The 23,170-nt window shown below is 39.9% G+C and overlaps 1 protein-coding gene across 5 annotated transcripts in view; it reads left to right on the top strand.

Moving 5' to 3' along the window:
- Window positions 1–23,170, top strand: part of TANGO6 (transport and golgi organization 6 homolog) — a 180,659-nt gene that overhangs the window by 118,135 nt on the left and 39,354 nt on the right. For 4 of the 5 annotated variants that reach the window (XR_016035983.1, XM_088830977.1, XM_088830976.1 and 1 more), the window contains one exon: window positions 20,597–20,748. Coding sequence is in view for 4 of the 5 variants with exons in the window: in XM_088830977.1 (XP_088687103.1) it covers window positions 20,597–20,748 (152 nt within the window). In the remaining variant the exon portion in view is untranslated. Of the gene's footprint in view, window positions 1–7,960; window positions 8,298–20,596; window positions 20,749–23,170 lie in introns of those variants that run through there. The other variant, XM_088830978.1, reaches the window with a different exon arrangement.

The following is a 23,170-nucleotide window of genomic DNA, read 5'->3' as shown; positions in this document are numbered from 1 at the left end:
TATAGTTCAGTTCTCACATCTGTACATGTCTACTGGAAAAACCATAGTTTTGACTATGTGGACCTTTGTTGGCAAAGTGATGTCTCTGATTTTTTAATATGCTTAGTTTGTCGTAGCCTTTCTTCCAGGGAACAAGCATCTTTTAATTTTATGGCTATAGTCACCATCTCAGTGATTTTGGAGCTCAAGGAAATAAAGTCTGTCCCTGTTTCCATTGTTTCCCCATCTATTTACCATGAAGTGATGGGACCAGATGCCATGATCTTCGTTTTTGAATGTTGAGTTTTAAGCCAGCTTTTTCACTGTCCTCTTTCACTTTCATCAAGAGTCTCTTTAGTTCCTCTTCACTTTCTGCCATTAAGGTGGTGTCATCTGCATATATGAGGTTATTGATGTTTCTCCCGGCAATCTTGATTCCAGCTTGTGCTTCATCTAGCCTGGAATTTCGCATGATATGCTCTGCATATAAATTAAATAAACTGGGTGACAATATACAACATCGATGGACTCCTTTCCCAATTTTGAACCAGTCTGTTGTTCCACGTCCAGTTCTAACTGTTGCTTCTTGGCCTGCATAAATAGGGTGGTCTGGTATTCCCATCTCTTTAAGAATTTTCCACAATTCATTGTGATCCACACAGCGGCTTTAGTCTAGTCAATGAAGCAGAAGTAGATGTTTTTCTGGAATTCTCTTGCTTTTTCTGTGATCTAGCAGATGTTGGCAATTTGATCTCTGGCTCCTCTGCCTTTTCTAAATCCATTTTGTACATCTGAAAGTCTTGGTTCCCATACTACTGAAGGCTAGCTTGAAGGATTTTGAGCATAAGCTTATAAGCATGTGGAATGAGTACAATTGTACAGTAGCTTAAACATTCTTTGGCATTGCCTTTCTTCGGGATTGGAATGAAAACCGACCTTTTCCAGTCCTGTGGCCACTGCTGAATTTTCCAAATTTGCTGGCATATTGAGTGCAGCACTTTCACAGCATCATCTTTTAGGATTTGAAATAGCTCAGCTGGAATTCCATCACCTCTACTATTTTTGATCATAGTAATGCTTCCTAAGGCCCACTTGACTTTACATTCCAGGATGTCTGGCTCTAGGTGAGTGATCACACCATCGTGGTTATCTGGGTCATTAAGACCTTTTTTGTTCAGTTCTTCTGTGTATTCTTGCCATTTTTTTCTTAATCTCTTCTGCTTCTGTTAGGTCCTTAGCATTTCTGTCCTTTTATTGTGTACATCTTTGTATGAATTGTTCCCTTGATATCTCCAATTTTCTTGAAGAGATCTCTAGTCTTTCCCATTCTGTTGTTTTCCTGTATTTCTTTCCTTTGTTCACTTAAGAAGGCTTTCTTATCTCTCCTGTCTATTCTTTGGAGCTCTGCATTCAGTTGGGTATATCTTTCCCTTTCTGCTTTTTAGTAGTGTGTGTGTGTGTTAATCCTAAACTCGTAATTTATCTTTCCCACTCCCCTTACTGTCTACATTGATAACTACAAGTCTGTTTTCTATTTCTGTGAGTCTCTTTCTGTTTTGCGAATAAGTTCATTTGTATCATTTTTTAAGATTCCACATAGAAGTGACATCATATAATATTTGTCTTTTGCTTTCTGATTTCATTTATTATGATTATATCTGTCGTTCATTCACAAAGTCAGATTCTTTTGCAACTCCATGGACTATAGTGCTCCAGGCTCCTCTGTCCATCGGATTTCTCAGGCAAGATTACTGGAACAGGTTGCCATTTCCTTCTCAAAGACTCGAACCCACGTTTCCTGCATTGGCAGGCGGATTCTTTACCATTGAGCCACCTGGGAAGCCCATGATAATCTCTAGGTCCATTCATGTTGCTGCAAATGGTATTATTTCATTCTTTTTATGACTGAGTACTATTCCATTGTATGTGTGTATATGTATAAACATAACATATGTGTGTGTGTGTGTATATATATCACACATAACATGCCATGTCTTCTTAATCCATTCCTCTGTTGATAGACATTTAGGTTGCTTCCATATCTTGGCTATTGTAAATAGTGCTACTGTGAACATAGAAGTACATGTATCTTTTCAAATTATTGAAGGATCATATGGTAGCTCTATTTTTTGTTTTCTAAGGAACCTCCATACTGTACTTTGTAGTGGCTACACCAGTTTACATTCCATGGGACTTTTATGTTAGGAAATTATTCAGTTCAGTTCAGTCGCTCAGTCGTGTCCGACTCTTTGCGACCCCATGAATCACAGCACGTCAGGCCTCCCTGTCCATCACCAACTCCCGGAGTTCACTCAAACTCATGTCCACAGAGTCGGTGATGCCATCCAGCCATCTCATTCTCTGTCGTCCCCTTCTCCTCCCGCCCCCAACCCTTCCCAGCATCAGAGTCTTTTCCAGTGAGTCAACTCGTCGCATGAGGTGGCCAAAGTATTGCAGTTTCAGCTTTAGCATCAGTCCTTCCAGTGAACACCCAGGATCGATCTCCCTCAGAATGGACTGGTTGGATCTCCTTGCAGTACAAGGGACTCTCAAGAGTCTACAATTGTAGGGGTTGACAAATCCCTGCCCTTCAGCCAAATCTTACCTTCTGCCTGTTTTATATAGCCCATGAGCTGCTAATGGTTTTTACATTTTTAAAATGGTTTGGGGGAGGGGGAGGTAAAAGAATAATAATGTTTTGTGACATGTGAAATGCAAATTTTAATGTCCATAGAAAGTTTTATTAAAGCAGTCATGCTTATTTATATATTGTCTATGGCTATTTTTGCCCTCCATTGGCAAAATTCAGTAGTTACAGTGACAAAGATAAATTGGTCCTTGAAGCCAAAAGTATAGAAAAAGTCTGCTGATACTTTTCTAAGGTAACCATTATTCAAGTAAATACATATGTATATATTTCTTTGGCAGCCCTCCATTGCTTGCTCATCAGTGAAGTTTCTTTGGAAGAATAACTCATCTTTCAAAATCATTCTTAAGTTTTTCTTCCTGCTACATCAAGCTTTGTGTCTTACTTTAAACAGCAGAAACCTTATCCTTTATAATTAGAGCTCTTTAAATAGATTTGGATAGATACTACATTTCTTTTCTAAAATCACCAGCTACAGTTATTAGCTCAGGAGATAGAAGATGTCATTGGCAAAGAGTCCTTGCTTTAAGGATGACACAGTTAAAACTGGCCCTGCTTCTGTAAACCTGCAGCTATGAAGGGCCAGCTAAGAAACTTGAGCATCCATGGATTTTTATATTCTCAGGGAGTCCTGGGACAAACTTCAGTATTCCTACAGATATTGAAGGACACTGTATACTTGAATGTTTCAGTTTTTTATTCTGCTGTTATTTTTATTTTCCCTGTCTTCATACTTTTGTTTTCTCATCTCACACCCCTAATTCCAATTTTGTTGTTGTTGTTGTTTAGTCACTAAGTCATATCCAACTGTTTGTGACCCCATGGACTGTAGACCACCAGGCTCCTCTGTCCATGGTATTTCCCAGTCAAGAATACTGGAGTGGGTTGCCATTTCCTTCTCCAGGGGACGTTTCTGACCTAGGGTTTGAACCCTTCTCCTGCTTAGCAGGCAGATTCTTTCCCATTGAGCCACTTTAGAGTAATTAATTCCCACTAATTCCACTTTAGAGTAAATTAAAGCATTAATTTGGTTTCTTTCTTATGGTTATGAAACAAAGGACAGTGAAACATCTCATCTTTTATTTACAAGTTTTAAAATAGATTCTTGGATTCAAAATAGATTCTTGCGTTCACTTTTACTTACGGACCTGCAAGAGAGTAAGCTAGCAATCTGATTGGAATATTCCCTTTAGAAAGAAGTTTTAACTTAGTTTTCTTTTCGCTGGACCTGATGTGGTAAAGACTGATTTCATAGCACTTGAGGGATTTTCTGTTAAGAATTTATGCATGAAGTTTTATTCTTAGGCCACAGGCTTCCTGATTTCTGTTTGTCAATATTATGAGGCTCACTAACTCTTGGGCATGCTTTAACGAGTTCAGACATTTAGGTAGCAAATTAAATTAATTAAGTCACTGGAGTGGTTTTAATACTTTCATCATTACAAAATCATAGAGTTTACTTCACTTAAAATATCTAGGTTTTTTTTCTTCTTTCATCTTTTAAAATAACTTACCATAAACCTGGGACTTTTCCTCCCTTGTGATCACATTTCTGGCTTTACTTTATTAACTCCGCCCTTCAAGAAAATTTCACCATGTTTCTGAAGTTTGTTACTGTCTCAGCACAGGTTTCAGAAGAATTAGTCTCTGTCTTGTCAGTAACCTGGGGTAGAGTCATTTGTTGTATATTTTCCTTGTAGGGTAACTGTGTAAACTGAAAGTTTATACACTGGTTAAACCAATCTTGGAATTCAGTGACCTGTTGAGATGGAATGAGTAGCCTGGTTAATACACAGCTACAGAAATCTTGGCATCCTCTGTTTCAAGCTGTCTTTCTTTTTATACTACCTTAGTTCATTCGGTTGCCAAAAATCCAGTGGTGCAAAGCATTTCCTGTCCATTGTTTTACCTTGTCCAGAAGATATTTATCTATGGTTCTTACTTGCACATTGCTCTTACTTGAAGACATGGGGAGAATCAGAGTGTAAAGTACAGTCTTTCCCTCTCCTTTCAGTGCCCATCATTCACCTTTTTCTTCTCCCCTGTCACTTAAAACTTTCTTCTTGCCCATCACCAGAAAGTCATTAAATTTCAGAAATCATTTCAAGTCATTCTTGTTTTTCCCAGCTTGTTAAAACAAGGTAGCAGGTATATTAATATTTACTAAGGTGTGAATGATACCCTCCTATGGTGTTGGCTTCTTGGAGTGGTTTGCATTTTGAATAAGGACGTGTTTTAAGCTAAAGAAACATAGTTCTAATGATTAAACAGACTCTGACGCAGTACCGTTTGCAAATAGAGATATTTGGAGACAAGACGGTTTCTGTATCTCTCTAAAGCACACTTGTTAAGTCACTTGCATCAACAATAGTCCTACCAACAAGTTTATTTGTTTGTTTGTTTTAAATAACTTGTCCCACAGAAATCTTCCCTTGGTTACATCTAAGTCTGTCAAAGTCTGTCTCCCTACAACTTATATCCAGATCATCCAGTCCTATGTAGTCTGTGTGATGAGGTACAATGAAACTAGCCCCTCAGATCTTTGCTAATCTATTTCTAGCTCAGGGTTACATTACCTTAAAAAGGATAACAGTATGAATGGAAAAAATAAAAACAGCAAATCAACAATTACCCTGAGGGAGAAAAGGGGTCCTGACATGTAGACACCAGTAAGGGAGAATCTATCCAGGGACTACCCAGCATTCTTGCCCAGTGACTCCTGCGACCTGCCTCCCTGGCAAGCCCCATCAAGACCAGAAGATGGCTTTGGCTCCAGCCCTCTAATGCCCTAATATGTGCATCGAGCATAGGGCTTTAGCAGCTTTCACAAGGCCATTTACCAGTCATCTCCTACTGTTAGGAAGCCGGAAGTGTTACCACTTTGAAGATAGTAAAGAAGAGGGGAATTTTTTTTTGTTTTCCTCTTCAGGCTAGAATTAGGAAATTATTCCCATTATGCCCCGTTGCTTATGCCCTTTTATAAGACATAAATCCCTGGCTACTCTTCCACTCATGCCTTATGAGGTTAAACAAAAATGAAAATTGGTGATGACCGTGAAATGTCAGAGGTGTCAGGGAATCAGCGGGCCACATTGATATCCTTTGTTTTAGAGCGGAAGTTCCTGCTGTTGTCAATGAGCCAAGTAAATGTCCTGATGGCAGTAGAAAGAGCCCTCTGCCCAGGAGGCTAGAGAATGTATCTGTCTTTCTGTAGCTGTATGACCTGGGATCAACCTGCTAAAATTCTTTCTTTCCTTAGTACAGAGTTATGAACATTTTTTTTTATAGGCACACAGGTGTTTTGCAAATAAAAAGGCTTACAAATGCACACACCATTTTTTTTCCCCACTGTACTGTAGCTGCACATTTTATCATAACTAAAATCTCTTCTGTGTTTGTAAAGGGCTGTGTGGAGAAGGGGAACTAAAATCAGCAAAGAAGTGATTTCCCCAGAGCTGTAGGGAAAATTCCTGGCAGAAAAGTAATTGTTGTTAATAGATCAGAATTTACCTATGAATTTTTTTAATGATGAATTTCATAAAAAATTAATTGCATTTAAATTATTTAATTCTCTAAACGGCTTTAGGATCTGCTGTGTCAATCTAATTTCCTTCTGACCTTGATTGAAATTATTGTCTCTGTTGACTCTGGTCCACATGTGGCAATAATTTGTAATCATGAAATGTTAAAAGAAACCAGTAATAATTCTACTATATTTCTTTCAGTAGTGAAATAGAATTCTAGGCCCTGAAATGCAGGAAAAATTAATAGATGTTATGAAGGACATAAAAGGGTCCATGAAGAGAGTCAGATCTGTATTTTGTCTCCTGTTTCCTCACTGACTGGGTCAGCAGGAATATTTCTGTGAGCGCATGTGGCTCTCCACCATGTACTTACCCCAAGAATCTAGTCACTTTAGTTCCCAAATAAATGGGAGAAAAGGTAGTTTTTCTGGATCCCTTTTTCCAGTAAGAGATTTAGTGAGGTCAAGTGTGTGTTGTGACATTTGACCTCTTTATGCCTTTATTCTTATTTTCTCCCCAGAATATCTAATATCAAATCTAAAAGTACTGTCTTGGAAAAGGAAGAGACTGCTTGAACTGGTTAGATTACAAAGAGGAATCAAACAATGTAATTGAGATGCTGGAACCTGGAAAGATAAGATTGAAAGATATGCACACAAAGACCCCAGTTCTCCAGCTCCACTTGAGTCTTGTCCCTGAGAGGAAATGAAATAAAAAGAAGCTATTGGGACAGACTTAATAAAAAGGCTGGAGCACAAAAGCTTTAAAACACTGGCAGGAGGTCTTACCTGTCCCTTGGTTAATGTTTGTCAAATGTGGTTTGGCATACCCAGAGATGGAGTATTGGTCCAAATGGCTATAACAATATGTAAGAACCTCTGAGTCTATCTCTTCAATATTTTCCTTGCCTCTTTTAAGAGACTTTTATATTATACTAATTTTTTTAAACTGATGCAGTAAAAATTAAAAGGTTTTAAAAAATGTTACCCGTTAAACTGCCATCCATGAGGTAGTAAAGACTGAAACTGTATTGGCACCATCTTTTACTGACAAATAAGGAAGCATAGAGCTAGCAGAAGCGATGGGAAAGCAGTGGGAAAGCTCTGGGTTCTGCTTGACTGGCTGTCAAGGGCAGGATTTGGTTCCTGTAGTGGGCATACCATCAAATAATCCAGATCTCCCACTTCATGTTTGAAGGGAGCCACTATTGTGAATTGTCCGTGAGATTTGCCTCAAGCCTTTGATCTCTGAGCTTTTGGAGTACAGAGTTATGTTTCATTATCAGATTCTGCTTACACACATACACCTCTTCTCTTCTAATATGTAGAGATTTTTCTGTTATATATTTTTCCAGCTTCAACATAAACTAGATTCTACAGCCCTACTTTTATCCCTCTTATTCAAAAACTTACTTTAAAAAAAAGCTTTATTGCGGTATACTTCATCCTTACAGTTCAGCAGTTTACAGTGCACAAATCAAAATTTTTGTATGTTCACAAGGGTGTACAACCATCACCGCCACAATCAATTTTGGAACATTTTACTACCCCTAGAAAAACCTATACCCGTTACCAGTCACTCAGTCACTAACCTACTCTCTTTCTTTGAGGATTTTCTTATTGTGGATATTTCCTATAAATGAAGTCATACAACATGTGCCTTTTTTTTGAACTGGCTTTTTTTTTTTTGGCTTTTTATTTCTTATTTTATTATTTGAGTATAATGTGTTAGTTTCTGCTCTACAACAAAGTGAATCAGCTAAGTGCATGTGAATCTGACTTATTTATGTCTTTTTTAATTGTGTTGTCAGAGTTCTTTGTATCTTTCCCTGGTGGCTCAGATGGTAAAGACTCTGGCTGCAGTGCAGGAGACCTGGATTTGATCCCTGGGTCAAGAAGATTCCCTGGAAGAGAGCATGGCAACCCACTCCAGTATTCTTGCCTGGGAAACCCCATGGACAGAGGAGTCTGGCAGGCTGTGGTCCATGAGGTCTCAAAGAGTCGGACGTGACTGGAAAACACACACACACAGAAAAACACACACCCATCCTACATTGAGAGTGAAGGAGGTATTAGCACTTCTGAGCTGATGAGGCCACACCATGCATTGATTGTGTTAATGACCTGATTCATCTGTGACTATCATAGAAAGACTTTCTCTTGCTAAAGAATATAAAAGTTTCAATCATTCCATGTGTCTTAATATTTTGTTTACTATCCTTATTATTAAAAAGCAGAGATATTACTTTGCCAACCAAGCTACGTCTAGTCAAGGTTATGGTTTTTCCCGTGGTCATGTATGGCTGTGAGAGTTGGACTGTGAAGAAAGCTAATTGCCAAAGAATTGATGCTTTTGAACTGTGGTGCTGGAGAAGACTCTTGAGAGTCCCTTGGACTGCAAGGAGATCCAACCAGTCCATTCTAAAGGAGATCAGTCCTGGGTGTTCATTGGAAGGACTGATGCTAAAGCTGAAACTGCAATACTTTGGCCACCTCATGCGACGAGTTGACTCACTGGAAAAGACTCTGATCCTGGGAGGGATTGGGGGCAGGAGGAGAAGGGCACGACTGAGCGACTGAACTGACCCTTATTATGTAGAGAAACCCCTTACTATTTGAATCACTGTTCAATTTGGGGGGAAAAAAGTTGATTCCTAAAAGATTATCATATCCTTTTTCTGACTGTGACTTTACAACCAGTTAACAGAGTAAGAGTACACTGAAGGCATTGCAGTTCAGTTCAGTCACTCAGTCGTGTCCAACTCTTTGCGACCCCATGAACCATAGCGCTGCCAGGCCTCCCTGTCCATCACCAACTTCCGGAGTTCACCCAAACCCATGTCCATTGAGTCAGTGATACCATCCAACCATCTCATCCTCTGTCATAGAAGTGATCTATCTGGAGATAAATTCAGTTCAGTTCAGTCTCTCACTATGTCTGACTCTGCAACCCCATGAACTGCAGCACGCCAGGCTTCCCTGTCCATGACCAGCTCTTGGAGTTTACCCAGACTCATGTCCATTGAGTCGGTGATGCCATCTAACCGTCTCATCCTCTGTCATTCCCTTCTCCTCCTGCCTTCAATCTTTCCCAGCATCAGGATCTTTTCAAATGAGTCAGCTCTTCACATCAGGTGGCCAAAGTATTGGAGTTTCAGCTTCAACATCAGTCCTTCCAATGAATACCCAGGACTGATCTCCTTTAGGATGGACTGGTTGGATCTCCTTGCAGTCCAAGGGACTCTCAAAAGTCTTCTCCAACACCACAGTTCAAAAGCATCCATTCTTCAGCGCTCAGCTTTCTTTATAGTCCAATTCTCACATCCATACATGACCACTGGAAAAACCATAGCCTTGACTACATGGACCTTTGTTGACAAAGTAATGTCTCTGATTTTTAATATGCTGTCTAGGTTGGTCATAGCTTTCCTTCCAAGGAGTAAGTGTCTTTTAATTTCATGGCTGCAGTCACCATCTGCAGTGATTTTGGAGCCCAGAAAAACAAAGTCAGCCACTGTTTCCCCATCTGTTTGCCATGAAGTGATGGGACCGGATGCCATGATCTTAGTTTTCTGAATGTTGAGCTTTAAGCCAACTTTTTCACTCTCCTCTTTCACTTTCATCAAGAGACTGTTTAGTTCTTTCACTTTCTACCATAAGGGTGGTATCATCTGCATATCTGAGATTATTGATGTTTCTCCTGGCAACCTTGAATCCAGCTTGTGCTTCCTCCAGTGCAGCGTTTCTCATGATGTACTCTGCATATAAGTTATTGCAATGCAAACCTTACTCTTCATCATAGAACAAAGACTTTTGTTCTTTGTGAACACACATATACAATCAGATTCTCCAGTTAAACCATTCCTTTCCTCAAAAAAGCATTATCAATCTTTTCAACAAATGGTACTGAAACAACTGGACATGTATATGCAAAATTTCCTTCACCCTTAAATCTCTTTCCTGGTGACTCAGCTGGTAAAGAAATTGTCTGCAATGTGGGAGACCTGGGTTACACCCCTGGATTGGGACGATCCCCTGGAGAAGAGCACAGCTACCCACTCCAGTATTCTGGCCTGGAGAATTCCATGGGCTGTATAGTCCATGGTGTCGCAAAGAGTCACACACAACTGAGCGGCTTTCACGTTCACTAAATCTCTAGTGCCCTGCAGAGTCCCTTGTGTGTAGCAGTACACATTAAATGTTTTCATTGACTTGGCTAGATGGAAGGGCTGGAGTATGGAGATTAAATTCTGATATAATTCAGGGATCTGTGAATTCTTTAAAAGAATTTTTTAAATGCAGTGTTTTCATTTTAATGATAATTCTGAATCACCTGGATACACACTATAATAAAGTTGCACTGCACAATTTCAGTGCCCATGTTTGTGTTTGACAAACATTAAACATTACTCAGAATGTATGTAAACTTCTGATTACAGAGGAGTGCTGGCTGTATGTGATTATTCAATCTTTGGAAAATATATAATTGCTTTTACCCAGCAGCACCTTCACTAGCAGGATATGATATTTCTTAGTTACTTCCTCTTGGTAGACAGAGAGAGTAGTTAGGAATGATTTTGTCTGTACTCACTTCTATGTCTCAAAAAAAAAATGGGGAGGGAGAGAGAAAGTAAGAGAGAGGCAAGAACGAAGGAATTGAGGCCCTCCAGACCTTCCCAGGTGGCACAGTGGTAAAGAATCCACCTTCCAGTGTAGGAGACTTGGGAGACACAGGCTCGATCCCTGGTTTAATAAGATCCCTTGGAGTAGAAAGTGATATTCAGTGTTCTGAATGACTTCAGTATTCTTGCCTGAAAAATCCCATGGACAGAGGAGCCTGGCAGGCTACAATCCATGGGGTCACAAAGAGTCAGACACGACTGAGCACACACACAGACATTAATAATAGAGTTTTGAAAGGATGTTGTAAAGATTTGACCAAGGATGGGATCTTCTTTCTCACTTAATTCTTCCCAATATCACTTTTATGATGTGCTTCAGTGAACTAGAAGAGTAGGTGAGCCCTTGAAATCAGCATATCCCCCGACTACAGAAGTTGGCTGTGTCAGTTGAGATCTGATGGTGCTCTTTCACTGTGTAATGTCTCTTGTTGCAGATGATCATCTCAGATCCTTTATGAGAGAAGGGAGGATCTGATAGGCATAAATGAATCCATTAATCTAGACTTCAAAGGACCATAGCAAAACTTGATTAAAAAAAAAAACTTATGAATCCTAATTTATTGAAGGAATCTTTTCATATAGATGATAATTGATACACACAAGTCATCAGTTCAGTTCAGTCGCTCAGTCGTGTCCGACTCTTTGCGACCCCATGAATCACAGCACGCCAGGCCTCCCTGTCCATCACCAACTCCCGGAGTTCACTCAAACTCATGTCCACAGAATTGGTGATGCCATCCAGCCATCTCAAGTCATAGGCAGGTGAAAATTCTTTCAACTCTCTCTTTTCACTATGCACTTGATTTTTCACCTTCCAAAGAAACTTGTTTTTTAATCGTTTTGTTCAAACAAATCTAGATCCTCATTTACTCCCTTGAACGCACAGCTGTTTGCTTTAAAATAAAGTTGATTATTGCTGACTTCCTGAGAAGAATACAAAGATGCAAATAGCCAGGTGTTATCATTGTCATTGCACAAAGTAATATCCATTAGAGCTGAACTAGGATAAACTCAACAAAAAGCAACTTGAGAAAGTTTCTAAAAGTTGGTCTTGAGTTTACTGTGTTCATTTCCCTGAAGCTGTTGCTAAACGCCTAAGGAAAAGATGATGGTTTCTCCAACTTCAGTTCCATGGGTAGGTATATCTTAGTCTAAATATTGTAGTCTATGGCGAATACTTTCTGAAAATGGGGATTAGGGAGTTCAGAAATCTATATTATTTTTTGTAAAAGCCATACAGTGTGCATACTTAGGAGATAGCAGGATAGTCACAAATACTTGCCCTTGTCAGGGGGCAAGTGTATGCCACCTTTTCTAACAAAAGGTGAATTAGGATCTTAGAACCTTGTGGTTTGGGTTAAGTTCAAACTGAAGAAATACAAGCATCTCATCTGGGTAAAGAAGAGCAGAAAAAGAACCCAAAAATATATATTAACTAACACCCTCCCAGATGGGATAAGTGAGATTTTGTTGCTTAATCAGAAACTAGGGAATAGCAGTGAGTGTCCCAGAGCCAGAGGTTTTAGTTCGTAATGACATGGGTGGTTAGTCAGTAGTTGTGAAATACACTCAGCATGTAACCCCTTTACATGAGCTCCTAATCACTTTTCTTTATTTAATAAGTTGGCAGATGTATAAAGATGACTCTGCTCTTTGGTAAAGCTGTATATATTGGGTTGGCCAAAAGGTTTAATCAAATTTATGGACTCGTGGACACGGCGGGGGAACGAGAGTGAGGGAGGAACTGGGAGAGTAGCACTGACATATATACACTATCATGTGTGAAAGAGCTAGTGGGAAGCTTCTGTACAGCACAGGGGGGTGCAGCCTGGCTCTCTGTGATGACCTGGAGGGATGGGGTGAGGGGGGAGGAGGAATGCTCAAGAAGGAGGGGATAAATATATATCATGACTAATGTGCGTTGTTGTACGGCAGAAACCAACTCAACACGGTAAGGCAACTTTCCCCCAATTAAAAAAATTAACAGAAAAAGATGTTGTGGAAAAAAAGCCCAGATGAACCTTTTGGTCAACCCAGAATGTATATACATTGATATTTTGAGTCATGCTGTATACTAGGCTATTGTCCCAATTAAAATTGTAATTAGAAGAAAGAAAATTATTGGGCTTATTTTTTTCTCTTATTTGTTATAAAATTGACTTCTGAATCCTTTTAAAAACATACACTGTCTTAAGTTTCTTTATTTTGGCAAATGTAACTTTTTTGACTTTGTGCTGATAGACATAGAACTGATATAGAAGACCTCTACACCGTTAAATTTTCGTATGTCAAGTCAGTTAGAATACTTTTGGCTGCAGGTAACAAATTCTCAACTGGCTTAAACAGTAAGGAATAAATCATTACACATGACAGCCCTGAATTGGTTTATTCTTTGCCTCCATTACATCATTCAAGACCCGAAATCTCTTCATCTTTCTACTCTGCCAACCTCATCTCCTAGTCCCTCATAGTTTCCATTGGCTGCAGCAACTCTGAGGTGTTATGTTCTTAAAATCATTTGTTGTTGTTTAGTCGCTAAGTCATGTCCAACTTTTTGCAACCCCATGGACTGTAGCCCACCAGGCTACACATAAGCAAAGTATTTTCTTAGGGTCTTCCATCAGATTTTCCTTCACATCTCTTTGTTCACACTGGATCACATGCCCAGAGCAATTAAGACAAGAGGATATGTCCACCATGATTCATTTAGAGCAATAAAGACCTTAGCCTGAATCAGATAAGTGGTGGCTGGACAGGGAGAAGATGCATATTTGAGCGGTTTTACAAGGAGGAATGGGAGAATGCCAGTGAGATGTACACAAGAAAATTTGACACATAGGGATCCCTTAAGCTAAAATTAAGAACCCTTTTTGTAGGATCTTTGAATTCTGTGCTGGTGTCACATGTAGCCCTGGAAGCTGTGTTCTCTGTTCACATGCATTAATTTTGTTCTGCATAGAAACCTGGTCAGGGCTAACTGGCGACTGGGATCCAGTACAATCTTAAGAAACCAACCACACAGCACGATAGGAGCAAGGGAGAGCGAAGACCGTCAGAGGTGGGGACAGAGCTGTAAATCCCCAAAGAAGACCAGGTTTGAGCAAGGTGTGACACGTCCTGGCTGTGTATATGAGGTCTAAGGGAGGTCAGGTTGCGGAAAACATGACGGCGCGGCACTTTGAGAAATGCAGAGTGGGTGCAGGGAGTGTTCCAGCTCGTCCAGTCCAATACCCGGAAAACAAGATAGCAGGTGGGCCCAGAGCCAGCTGACTGGATTCAGTGTGGGGCTCTCAAGATTCCGAGTCTCCACTAGCTCCTCTTGGTTCTTAGGTACGCTTGAGAGTGGTGTTGGTGGAACATGAAGTTAAATGGATGCTCATTTGGAAAGTTGTGATGAAGCTCAGGCAAGGCAGGAATTTATGTAAATGGAATGTTAAATTTTGATTTTGTTAATGTAATGGTATGCCCTTAACTTTTATGGTGAGAAAGTGTAAGAAGCAACCATATGATTTCTACATTGAATATAAAACTTCTGTGTCCGTTCTGTTCTTTAGTTTCCCCTAGGTCTTCACATGACTTTTTCCTTCAGCTCTTCTCCTCTGATACCTTTTCCCTGAGCCCTCACCCCTGACTCTTAACTGCTTCCCCTTCCTTATTTTTCTTCATAGCTCTTATGCTGCTGGAAAGTTTATTTACTATTTGTCTTTCTCCTCCAGTAGAAGTAGGCTTCGTAAAGATGGGAACTTTGCTTTCTTGTTCATGCTATGTATTATCTCCAGTATTGAGATCATACTTGGAGCGTTTTAGGGACTCAATTAAGATTTGCTGAATGAATGAGATACCTTTTGGTATTCTTCCTAAAGAACGAAATGGATGTACCTTCTTTTATTGACTAATGGAAACTATGTTTTGTTTCCTTTTTTGCCTTAGCTATTAGAATTGCTAAACTAAATTTGGGGTTCATTTGCAATAACCATTCTTAGCATGGAATATCGGTACTTCCTCACTATAGAGCTTTTAAAAAATATTCATTTCAGTTTCAGTATTATTTATTGAAAGTTGCCTCAAATCCCATAGGGAAGTAAATGAGGGTTGAAGAATAATAAATGAACTGCCTGACTGACTGAAGGGTTGACAGGGAGAAGTCAAAAAAGAACACCGGGCTTTTGAGTCTGGATGAATAAGAATACTGGAGCTGTTGTTAATGGAAATTGGAACCAAATCAAAACATTACTCATAAAAGTATCTTTCTCTGACACCATTTTGGGGACATCTCACTCCAGTGTCGTTGCTTGGTCAGTATTTTTCCTTTTCCTCAGTATGCTTTGAATACCATGAGAGGAGGGACTCTGTACCTGACACATAGTACCTTTTCTTTACCACTTATTTTTTAATCCATTTTTAAATTGAAATATAACTAATTTACAATGCTGTGTTAGTTTTCCACTTATTATTTTTTAATTGAGGTATGTAGTTGCTGTACAGTTTACCTCTTATTTTTAACTTTAAATCCCTACGTTAATAAATAATAACTAGTTTGTCATCTGCTCTTACCTTTTCAACCTGCAATTTCCCCTCCTTATGGATTCCAGACTTCTATCATTTCTCAGTGACTTCCTTCCCAACAGAGACCTTCATTCCTTTAACCACAGCAGCCTCCCACTCCAGGGCTCATGAATAGACGCTTTTTCTTCCCTTCCTGCTCTCCTGAATCTCATTCCCCTGATGTCTAAGCCAAAGGTGACTCATCACCTCATAGACTTCCAACTGAAGGGGCCAGAGAGACTGTCTCGTCTAATTGACTCATCTCCAGTTGGTCTGAGGAGGTGAAGAGATTTGCCCTAAGTCACACTGCTAGTTGGCTTCAGGGAAGAAATTAGAACACAGAGGGACTCCCCCAGCAGTCCAGTGGTTAAGACTCCACGTTTCTACTGCAAGGAGGTACCTATTCGATCCCTGGTTGGGTGAACTAAGATCCTGCATGCTGAGTGGTACTGAGAAAAAATAAAAATTAAGTAAAATTAGAATGTAGAGCTCTTAACTCTAGATGCACATCTCACTGCAGAACAAGCAAGCTCCTTTCTGACTCCAGAAAAGGACAGTGTTATACCAAAAGTAGAGAAATGTTTTTCTTTTAGTTGGAAATATCTTAAATGCATTGTATCATAGGAGTTAAGTGTAAGACTACCTACATTTGATCTTGGTTGTTTTGGACAAGTTATCTAACCTTTCTATTTCAGTATATCCTTTTTCTCTTCTTTCTATGCATTTGTATACTTAATATACATATTTAAATCTGTATATGTGGTTTGTTAATATTGAGAGAAATTATGTGTGTGCATTTTTATGTACATACATGGAATGATACTGGTTCTATTAGTTTCTTTCACTGAATATCGTCTTAAAATATTTCTTTAGTAGTTTTTCTCTTTCTTTTTTTGGCCAAGGGGCCTGTGGAATGAAACTCAAGCCCCCTGCAGTGGAAGCACGGAGTCTTAACCACTGGATCACCAGGACAGTCCCAGGGATACCTTTCCAATTCTGTCTTGTTCCTTTTAATGACCATGTAGTATTCCACAGTGTGTATAGTTATTTAACCACTTTCACGCTAATTCATTTTAATTTATATCTTCTCATTTTTCACTATTACAACTCTACAGAGAAGCCTTTATGCAAATTCTTGTGCATAACATGTGATTGCATTCACTAGGCCTGGTATTCAGAAATGCAAATACTAGGTCTAAGTAGGCACAGAGTCCCCTCTTTTCTGTTCTGAAAACAGGGTATGACTAAGTCATCACTGGTTCAATTTCTGCATTATATGTTGATGTTAACTGGGCAGGGTGGTGAGTCTCATGCTGAGTGTATTGTATTAGGAACTGGGAGCATTTTAGAGAAATTACCCCTCATCTTTTTTTTACATTGTAAGGAAAGTACATTGTGTTCCTGACTTTGAGGGAAAGCAAAAAATAAACTTTCTCTTCTTCCCCCTTCCAAGTGACTAAAATTAGTGAAATTATACTAAGCAACCCCTGCTTGACTCTATGACGGCATTAACCACACAGGACTATAATTGTTGGTACTTATCTGTTTATACCCACCCCCTAAACTTTGGGCTTTTTAAAGGGTAAAGATTATGTTTTATCAATTTTTGTATCCCTCGAACATGAGCATAATACCAGCACATAATTATCTTTAGTTGAAGAAATGAGTGAATTCAAGTCAACATTGGCATTTGTTGAGTATCTAGTATGTGCAAAGATTATTAAGAACTGATAACAACAGAGATGAAGCAGTCAAAGTTCTCCCTCAAGGAATTTAGAGTCTAATGTGAGAAATAGATATAGGCTGAAAACATATAGGAATCAAGGTATTAGTAACAAATGTGATTTAAACCAAAGTATTGTGGGGCTTCCAAGGAGGACTAATTAAGGCTAAGAGAATATTAAAGAAGGTTTTCACAAAGGAAGTAGAATATGAGGCATTTGAGCTAGGCCTGGAGCTTCCCTTATGGCTCAGATGGTAAAGAATCTGCCTTACTCTTTGGGCTTCCCTGGTGGCTCAGACGGTAAAGAATCTGCCCGCAATGCAGGAGACCTGGGTTCAATCCCTGAATTGGGAAGATCCCCTGGAGAAGGGAATGGCTACCCAGTCTAGTATTATTGCCTGGAGAAATCCATGGACAGAGGAGCTTGGTGGGCTACAGTCCATGAGGTCACAGACGGTCGGACATGACTGAGCGGCTAAGCATAGGACAGCACAGAGCTGGGCCTGATAGAGCAGGTTGTTGATTTTTCTGTGTAATTATCATTTTGGTGACTTTAAACATATGTTTCAGAAACAGTTGTCACTGTTTAGATGTCTTGTAACCTTAGGGCTACAAATAGACTGGAAGTGAATTGTTACACTTGGGTTCTGGAACTAGGGCCTCATACCCAAGATCAAGCCAAACAGCTTTAGTTCTCAGCATGTCCATGAGGAAGAAGTTGTTTCTGTTTTGTTTTTAAAGTCAATTCAGAGCGCTTTAGCATTCTATTTCTCCTCTCTTTAAAAATGAAACAGAAATTTTTCTTTGTTTGTTTTGGCTGCATGGCATGTGGGATCTTAGTTCCCTGAGTAGGGATTGAACTCACACCCCCTGCATTGGAAGCGCAGAGTCTCAACCCCTGGACCCCCAGGGAAGTCCCCCCAAACTTTTCTTGACTTTACTTCCTTGACCAGCTATCACCCCATTTCTTTGATCTACTTTGCAGAAAAACTCCTTAAATGATCCAATTCTTTTTCTCTTTTCTATCTTAAACCCACTTCTGTCGTGTGCTCACCCCTACCAGTCCATCAGAACTGTTCTTGTCAAGGTCAACAGTGACCTCAGTGTTGCTCAGTCTCATCGTCAGGTTTTAGTCTTCTTTTACCTTACTTATTAGCAGCATTTAATGCAGACCATTGTTTCCTCTCTGATAGACTTTCTTCTCTTAATTTCTAGGATACCATGCTAATTTTCCTTCTTCGTGGCTAGTTATTTCTTTTCAGTCTCCTTTGCTGGTTCTTCCCTTCCCAGACTCATCCCAGACTTAAGATTGAAGGAAGCATATGGATTTGGTCCTTGGTCTACTTCCCTTCCCTGCCTAAACTCACTCCCTTGATTATATATCTAGTTTCAAGGTTTTAAGTATCATCTACATTCCCCCGACTCAAAAATGCATATCTTCAACCCAGACTTCTCTTTTCTGAACACTCTGTGTATCTTCTACTACTTGCTCAACACACTGAAACTGAATTCTGACTTTTCCTTCTGCCCCAAACTTGATTTACTTGGAGCCTTTCCCATCTTAGTTGGTAGTAACTTCATCCTACCACGCAAAAGCAAAAATCCTAGGAGTCATCATTGGAGTCATCCGAAAGTCATGTTGGTACAATCTTTAGAAAATATGTAGACTCTTTCTCACCCCCTCTACTCAAGTTACCATTCTCTCTCAAACAGCTTCCTGATTTGTACCGTTTCCACAAGACATACACACTCACATACGCTATGATGTGTTCTTAGCACTGCAGCCAGAGTGATCTTTTTGTACTTTTTTGCTCAAAATCCTCCAAAATCCTCTCATTTTACTCTGAAAAAGTCCAAGTCCTTACAGAGGTCTATAAAGCCCTGCAAGATCTGTACCACAACCCACTCGCCCTTGCCATCTCCCCTCTAGCCTCCTCTTGGGCTTTCTCTTTTTAAAAAAAAAAAAATTATTTATTTGGCTGGTTGAAACATGCAGGATCTAGTTTCCTGACCAGGCCTCTTGTATTAGGAGTGCACAGTCTTAGCCAGGATTTCCAGGGGAGTCTCATCTTGGGCTCCTTGATGCTCCTCCACGGGATTTTTATACTGGCTGTTCCCTCTTCCTGATGTGCTCCTCCCCACCATATCCATATGGGGACAGCCTCACCTTCTAGCTGTCTCTAGAATAAATGTCTCAACCATCTCAACGAAGAAGTCTGGGACTTCCCTGGTGGTCCAGTGGTTATGACTTTGTGCTTCCACCACAGGAGGCAGAGGTTCAATCCTTGCTTGGGGAACTAAGATCCTGCCTGCCAAAAAATAGTAATAATAAAATAAAAACAAATCTGCCACCACCCTCATTCCTTCTGATATTTTTACCCTGCTTTTCTCCTGCTGCCCGTTATGGCATTTATTACCTTTATGACCAACCTAGATAGTATATTAAAAAGCAGAGACATTACTTTGCCAACAAAGGTCCGTCTAGTCAAGGCTATGGTTTTTCCAGTGGTCATGTATGGATGTGAGAGTTGGACTGTGAAGAACGCTGATCGCCGAAGAATTGATGCTTTTGAACTGTGGTGCTGGAGAAGACTCTTGAGAGTCCCTTGGACTGCAAGGAGATCCAACCAATCCACTCTAAAGGAGATCGATCCTGGGTGTTCATTGGAAGGACCGATGCTAAACCTGAAACTCCAATACTTTGGCCACCTCATGCGACGAGTTGACTCACTGGAAAAGACTGTGATACTGGGAGGGATTGGGGGCGGGAGGAGAAGGGGACGACAGAGAATGAGATGGCTGGATGGCATCACTGACTCGATGGACATGAGTTTGAGTGAACTCCAGGAGTTGGTGATGGACAGGGAGGCCTGGCATGCTGTGATTCATGGGGTCGCGGAGAGTCGAACACGACTGAGCGACTGAACTGAACTGAACTGAACTGAACCTACTGTATAAGTTTACTGCAATGGAAACTCCAAGAGGGCAAGGCTCTTTGTTTCTTTTGTTCACAGGTGTATCCCAAGTATCAGCAACTGTGCTTAGCATATTGTAGGTCTCTCAATAAATAAATCATCGCGCTTTCCTTGACAAGGATCTAACATGCCTTGATTGTCTTTCACTCACTTTGCTAGAGTAGGTAGGGTGATAGTGTAGGAAAAGTACTAGGCTGATGACCGGGGTCTAGCCTAGGACCAAACTTGCTATTTGTGTGACTGTGAGAGTTATATTGAATTTGTGAAAGTTTATATACTTTTGTGAAAGCTATATACTTATGATATATACATTTTTTTCATATATATGAATTACTTTTTCACAAAATAATTCATCATGCATGTTTTCCCTAACATTATTCTTCAATATGATTTTTTAATGGTTATACAAGTAATTTGAAAAGCATAAAACCCCATACACTGTTCAATGGTGATATATTATTCCTTCTTTAAGAAGTTGAAAGTTTGTTTTAAAAGACTGTGATTTCTTCCCTTTTGCTACAGGGGACATGGTCTCAAAGTACCGAGAACCTTTAATCCACACCTTCCTCAGAGGAACAAGAGATCCGGATAGTGCTCACAGGGCCAGCAGCCTGTCCAACCTTGGAGAGCTGTGCCAAAGGCTGGACTTCATGCTGGGCTCCGTGGTCCATGAGGTATTGTAGATTGATTCCTTTCTCTATAGCTTGTTTTCACCTGGACCTATAATGTAGCTTGGCCCTGGGAGTTAGGAGACTTGTGTTCTTTTTCTAGATCCAGAAAGTCATTTAACCTCCCTCAGCCTTGAAAGTCTCATATGTATGTTGAAAGTTGTATTAGTAAGAATTTTTTAATTGCAAGTGACAGGAAGTCATCTTAAACTACTTTAAGCCATAAAAGGGGTTATACTGTAAAGAGTCCAAGGAAACAGAACAGAAGAAACTTTGAGGAAGGGCAAACAGAACTTTGCCCTAGATATCTAGGCCATCTTTGAGTGTCATCTCTGTTCACAGAAACATCTCAGGCAAATACATATTCTAATTGGCCCCCACTGGTCGGAAATATCCTGTGTTTGGGGAGACAGGGTCTTACTGCTGCTGCTGCTAAGTCATTTCAGTCGTGTCCGACTCTGTGTGACCCCATAGATGGAAGCCCACCAGGCTCCCCCATCCCTGGGATTCTCCAGGCAAGAACACTGGAGTGGGTTGCCATTTCCTTCTCCAATGTGTGAAAGTGAAAAGGGAAAGTGAAGTCGCTCAGTCATGTCCGACGCTTAGCGACCCCACGGACTGCAGCCTACCAGGCTGCTCCATCCATGGGATTTTCCAGGCAAGAGTACTGGAGTGGCTTGCCATTGCCTTCTCCGGGGTCTTACTAGGAGAGACTAATTAAGTTCCATGTTTTGGTCACCACTTTATACTTAGTGCCTAGTACATAGTAGGTAAAGGATAAATGAGCAGCAAAAAATAATAGTCATACAAGACATCAGCACTGAATGCTTGCTTCTCCAGTGTTTGGAGTTTAAAAGACTGTTGTTAGAGTTTCAGATTTAGTGAAAGGTACATCACACTGATGTCTTCTATGAATATCTTTCTTTAGCCTCTTAAATTTTGTCTTTGCCTTTGTGTTTACTTAGTCATCAGTATATTAACATGTATCTTGAACACCTACTATGTATTAGACATTCTGCTATTTGAGGATGGTGGGCAAAAAGAAGACTAATTAATATGTGACCAGGAGTCTTTTTACTACTAATGGGCTTCACCATCTTCAATCTTTTATGGAAGAAGATGGCTTATAAATTATAAATACGTAAATAGAATGCAGTTTATATTACCTTTTTATTTATGAGAGACTAGATTTTTCATACGGAGCACATGACTTTACAAGAACAGACACTTAGAAAATTTGTAATACTGGCTTCTTTCACATTACTCAGTGTCCTCGGACTGACCATATTGAACATCAGATCTTAAGAAGTACCTCCTGAGAAGGAATTTTCTTCAGTGTCTGGTGATTAGGTCTTATTAACAGGTTGCAAAGCACACTTGTGGATGTTTACATACAGTTGAATTTATGGTATTTCCTGATTCCTCAGCTTATATGCTTTGTTGAATTGATTGTAAAGGCTCCTCTTGTTGTTAAATTCCAACTTAGGATTTTTAGGAAGTTATACATCAGTTGTTTCCTTTAACTAACTCAAGAGGCATAGCCCTATGCCCAACTTTCTGTGTTTGTTTGTTTGCTTTAAATCTAATTGTTTATGTTTCGGCTGTGTGGGGTCTTTGTTGCTGCGTGTGGGCTCTTCTCTAGTTATGCTGAGCAGGGACTACTCTCTAGTGGCAGTGTGCGGGCTTCTTGTTGCAGTGGCTTCTCTTGTGGAGCATGGCCTCTAGGTGCACAGGTTTCAGTAGTTGTGGCTCACGGGCTTAGTTGCCCCACAGGATGTGGGGTCTTCTCAGACCAGGGATCAAAATGATGTCCCCTGCATTGCCAGGCGGATTCTTAATTACTGGATCACCAGGGAAGACCCTTTGTATTTAAGTTTTTAATAACTTAAAAACAATGATTTTTACCAACTTAAAACCTTTCAGTGTGCTAATACACATGAACCATTGGGCATCTGATTTTTACCTTTTTTAGATGGCACTTTACACTCTCTTACTGTTTAGTCTATTAACTTGTAACAGTTAAGGACTTTGCAGGTCTGTTTTGTTATATCAGCTAAAGATTTCAATCTGTTATAAATATTCTGAGTCCAGTATTGAAATGGCTCCCATATTTTTTCCTCTGTTTATTTGATCTGATCATGTGACTCAGCCCAAACTGAATCATAAACCATGAACTAAAAAAAACTCCTGGACCATGATCTGAACCAAACCCAAATACTATTATTCCTAATAACAGAGATAGAGTTCACATACTATACATAATTCACCTGCTTAAAGAGTACAATTCAATGGTTTTTAGTATATTCAGAGTTGAGGGAGCATCCCCCAGTTTTGTTGAACATAGCCATGAGCTGAATAGGTACTTCCCTGTAGCTCACACAGTAAAGAATTTTCCTGCAGTGCAGAAGAACCAGGTTTGATCGCTGGG

Source organism: Moschus berezovskii, chromosome 22, assembly GCF_049115385.1.
Source record: "Moschus berezovskii isolate FMDL1 chromosome 22, NW_MosBer_1.0, whole genome shotgun sequence".
Taxonomy (NCBI): Eukaryota; Metazoa; Chordata; class Mammalia; order Artiodactyla; family Moschidae; genus Moschus; species Moschus berezovskii.
This window is presented reverse-complemented; position numbering and strand designations above follow the sequence as displayed.